This window comes from Benincasa hispida, chromosome 10, assembly GCF_009727055.1.
Source record: "Benincasa hispida cultivar B227 chromosome 10, ASM972705v1, whole genome shotgun sequence".
Classification (NCBI taxonomy): Eukaryota; Viridiplantae; Streptophyta; class Magnoliopsida; order Cucurbitales; family Cucurbitaceae; genus Benincasa; species Benincasa hispida.
This window is the reverse complement of record NC_052358.1, coordinates 17433318-17437521: the sequence shown is the minus strand read 5'-3', so window position 1 is coordinate 17437521 and position 4204 is coordinate 17433318. Positions and strand designations below refer to the sequence as shown.

Here is a 4204-nt window from a genome sequence, read left to right as displayed (position 1 = left end):
TATGGGTGTATATATAAATATATATATTTTTTGTTTAGTTTAATAATAATAATAAAGATAACAAAAATACCCTAAATCTCATCTTCTTCGTATTCTTAACTTAGCTGTCCCAAAATCTCTTTTTCTCCTCCTCAATCTCATGTGTGCAATCGTTGATTCAACAACTCTTTCTTCATATTTAAAGTTGGCTTTCAAGATTCTATGAGCAAAATGGTCAGATGGAATAAAAATGATGAAAATGATGAAACTCCCATATTTAAAGTTGGCTTTCAAGATTCTATGAGCAAAATGGTTAGATGGAATAAAAATGATGAAACTCTCTACCAACGCAATCATATTTCCAATAGCCACATCTCCTGAAGTTGCAATTCTTTCAAATACTCACTTGCCAACTTCATTGTTACAATCAACTTTGCTCTTTCTCACATTGGATGAAGTCCATCGTTTAATGACCCCCGTCGCCTGGTCGTCATCTTCCATCGCATACACAAGTTCTATAGGTAGCTGGAAACGTTAAGGACAATATTGGGTGATTTTTAATTTTTTTTTCTGAAATATTTAGATATTGTGTATTTGTGGTTTTAGAATATTTAGCTATAGTGTATTTGTAGCATTCAAGTTGTTTTTGAAGTAGTGTATCTTTGCATTCTCGTCTGTACTTAATTTTATTGTTTTAGGATAGTTTTGTCATTTATTAATTAGTATTTTCTATTAAATTAATTCGTTTTGCTATTTACTTTTCTAAATGAAACTTTAAAATTTGTTATTTTTATTTGATTCTGATGAACATCGTTGGATATCTGAATTTTAAACAACGGTTCAATGCTTCTGTCATTCGAATACTTTGGGCTAGGCCCTGAGTTTCCTTCTGGGCCGGTTGGAAGGCCCATTCATTAACTTCCCGCACCTGAGACCCTCTAATGGACGCTAATTCCCAATTAGGCTCACTTACACGTGGATCCCCTCAGGCCTCAGAGACTTACGATATGACCTTAATCTTACACTAAATACTGTTCCTATCATGGTCGTTCACGTCATAATTGTCATACACCTGTAACACCAACAATTCCTTGACTGCATTAATCAAAGGAAGAAATTCTAACCTAGCTAGCTTCTGCTTTAACTGTCTAAAAGTTCAAATATTGCTACTTCCTAACAAATAAACTTAAATTATTGTTTTGTTTCTGTTTCAGATTTAGCTCGTAATCATATCAAAAATAGAAGTGATCATCTTATGATAGTACTTGTTTTTTACTTCATCAGACTTGCATGATCATCCAAATTAGAAACTCCAATGCTTTAATCTCTGGTTTTTATATTCTACAAATGACTTAAAAGAAAATTAGAAGAAGAAACAGAACTTCTACCTGATTTATCTGTATAGTTTATGTGTGAAATTCGCCTAAGCGTCTAGGTGATATCTTCTTTATTTTAATGGTTTCCCAATAATGTAGCCATGCGCAACCTCTATCCAACTGATATAAATGCATAAACTTTGACAACAAGAGTATACAAAAAAGAAAAAACAAAATAAACAAACAAACAAACCTGCTATGGCTGCGGCTAACTTCATTGCTCTGGCAGTGCACATGATTTGGCTGCTTCTTAGCAAACCATGCAATGCTGTAGAGCCTAAAACTTCACGAGCTTTTCCTGCGATTTTCATATTTGGTGATTCCACAGTTGATACCGGTAATAACAACTACATCCTCACCTTGTTCAAAGCCAATTACAAACCATATGGCAGAGATTTCCCTGGCCAGATTCCCACAGGAAGGTTCTCCAATGGAAAACTCGTTCCTGATATTCTGGCATCCTTATTAGGGATAAAGGAACTAGTTCCTGCATTTCTAGATCCCAAGCTATCTGATGATGACCTGAGAACCGGTGTTAGTTTTGGGTCAGCAGGGTCTGGTTATGATGATCTTACTACTACTATATCCGGTGTCATTCCAGTGCTAAAGCAGATTGATCTTTTTGAGAATTACATTCAAAGACTAGAAAGAATTGTGGGTGAAGAGGAGGCTAAAACGATTCTCAGTGGTGGTTTGACTGTTGTAAGTGCAGGAACTAATGATTTCCTTTTTAATTTCTATGACATTCCTAGAAGGTCATTGGAGTACGACATCAGTGGTTACCAAGCCTTTGTGCATGGCAGGCTACAAAGTTTTATCAAGGTAAAGTAACTGATGCAAATTTTAAGTTCAACCATATCCATGATCGTGTAAAATTTTATAGTTCACATTCTCTAACAAAATTCAAGGGCATACGACGCATTGCATTACCAGGGCAGACCTAGAGTAAACATCAATTATAAGGACTTATCATGCTCATTTGTTATTCACCAATTTTTCATCTTTCTGAATTATTCCCTAGAAAATGTGACTTCACACCAATAAATAGAAGTTTCTCCTTATTCTTTAAGATAGACCTACCAGTAGACTTTACATCAGAGAAAATTACACTTTTGATCCTTAAAGTTTGAATTTGGTAGCATTTTGGACCTTGAATTTTCAAAATTGATGTCAAGTTTGATTTTGGTAGCATTTTAGTCTCTACCATCAATTTTCCGTTACAGCAGGACCAAAATGCTACCCAAATCAAATATGAGAGGCTAAAATGTCGAGATTTAAAACTCAAGAACAAAATGTTACCAAACCCAAACTTTAGAGATCAAAAGTGTAGTGAAGTTTTGTTCCATTGTACCCAAAGCAAGGGAACCAAACAGGTTGCAGACCACAAATGGTAGACTAAGCCAAAAAGTAAGTAGGAGCTTCCAGCAGTGTGTAGTTAAGCAGCTAAGTATTTTATTGTGAGAATGGATAGGGATTGTATCAGCTTGGATGTCGCAACATGCTTGTAGCAGGGCTTCCTCCAATTGGTTGCCTGCCTATTCAAGAGACTTTAGCATTCCAGGATCCTAAAAATCGAAAATGTGTGGAACATCAAAACTCAGATTCCCAAAATTACAATCACAAGCTCACCAAGTTACTGCACGATTTACAAGAACTACTTCCTGGAAGCACAATTCACTACGTTGACATTTACAATCCAGTGATCGACATAATTAAGCATCCACAAAAATACGGTAAGCGGTGAAATTAGGCTATCTGACCAAAATTTGGTTTATCATTATTATTAGTAAACTTCACCTAGTTTTGTTTGACGCATTTCATCAAACAGGTTTCGTACAAACTACAAAAGGGTGCTGTGGTACCGGTTTGGCGGAATCAGGACCCCTGTGTAATCCAAAGACACCAACGTGTGAGGAGCCTAAGAAATACTTGTTTTGGGATAGTGTTCATCCTACTGAATCAACCTACTACTTCGTTTCCAACTCCATTCTCAAGCAACTCGGCTCCTATCTGATTCAGAATCGATCTTCTCCCTAAGCCGTCTACGTAAATAGTCTAAACATTCCCCATTGGGGCATCGGACAGTAGAAATTGAAACATGTTGTTTGAGATTTCCTAGTTCTTGTGAAAATAATATTGTTCTCGATTCATAAGCAGTACAAAATCAATGAAAATTTGTAAAAAGAACAGTTCGAGATCCCTTATGGTGAAGTAAATGGAGAATTCTTCGACGAAACGAGATGATCGATTGCGATTGCAAAGTTTCCTCAGCTCCGTCGCCCTCCAATTTTGCCGATAAGAGATCATCCATTATTCGTTTCTGTTGTGATGAAACCAAAAATACATGTGGGAGAATCGAGAGTAAGTTCACTTACAACATTAGTATGTTTTTTTTTTTAATTCATTCAAATAGTTTGGTTGGATCCACGTCGGGTGAGATATATACCAAGAATTTTCTCTATGGAATCTCGGATAAGATTAACATCGAGTTTTTATATATATCATAAATCTTACCTAATTTTTTAAAATTTCATCTTTCTCAAAATTTAAAAATGTTCCATTTGAAAAATCTATTTTGATAATTAAAAGCCTATTTGGAATTTTTGAAAACATAAATTATGTTAAAGATTTGAAAAATTAGGTAATAATTTGAAATAATATTTTGTAAAGATAATAAAATTTGGAGAAATTTTAAAACTTAACCTGCTATTTTTGACAATTTTCCTAGTTTTGGATAGAAATCATGAGTATTTTGTTTAAAAAATACCCTACAACATTTAAAAATACACCTAAACTTCAAAAAAAAAAAAAAAAACCCTTATTGTTAGTGTATGAACACAAAACCTTAA

General features: G+C 34.6%; 1 protein-coding gene across 1 annotated transcript; it reads left to right on the top strand.

The window, feature by feature from the left end:
• Positions 1-1499: 1499 nt before the first annotated feature.
• LOC120087878 (GDSL esterase/lipase At1g06990-like) lies at positions 1500-3740 on the top strand. The gene is made up of 3 exons (XM_039044878.1): positions 1500-2177; positions 2827-3088; positions 3184-3740. Exons 1-3 carry the CDS (start codon positions 1554-1556, stop codon positions 3390-3392), a joined length of 1095 nt encoding a protein of 364 aa, XP_038900806.1. The 5' UTR covers positions 1500-1553; the 3' UTR covers positions 3393-3740.
• The last annotated feature ends 464 nt before the right edge of the window (positions 3741-4204 follow it).

What these genes read in the sequence shown, in the direction of transcription:
- LOC120087878 (XM_039044878.1), top strand. Translation starts at nt 1,554, where the DNA reads ATGGCTGCGGCTAACTTCATTGCTCTGGCAGTGCACATGATTTGGCTG. An exon ending in GGCTACAAAGTTTTATCAAG is followed by an intron (nt 2,178 to 2,826) that starts GTAAAGTAACTG and finishes GAGAATGGATAG; the next exon opens with GGATTGTATCAGCTTGGATG. An exon ending in TAAGCATCCACAAAAATACG is followed by an intron (nt 3,089 to 3,183) that starts GTAAGCGGTGAA and finishes TTCATCAAACAG; the next exon opens with GTTTCGTACAAACTACAAAA.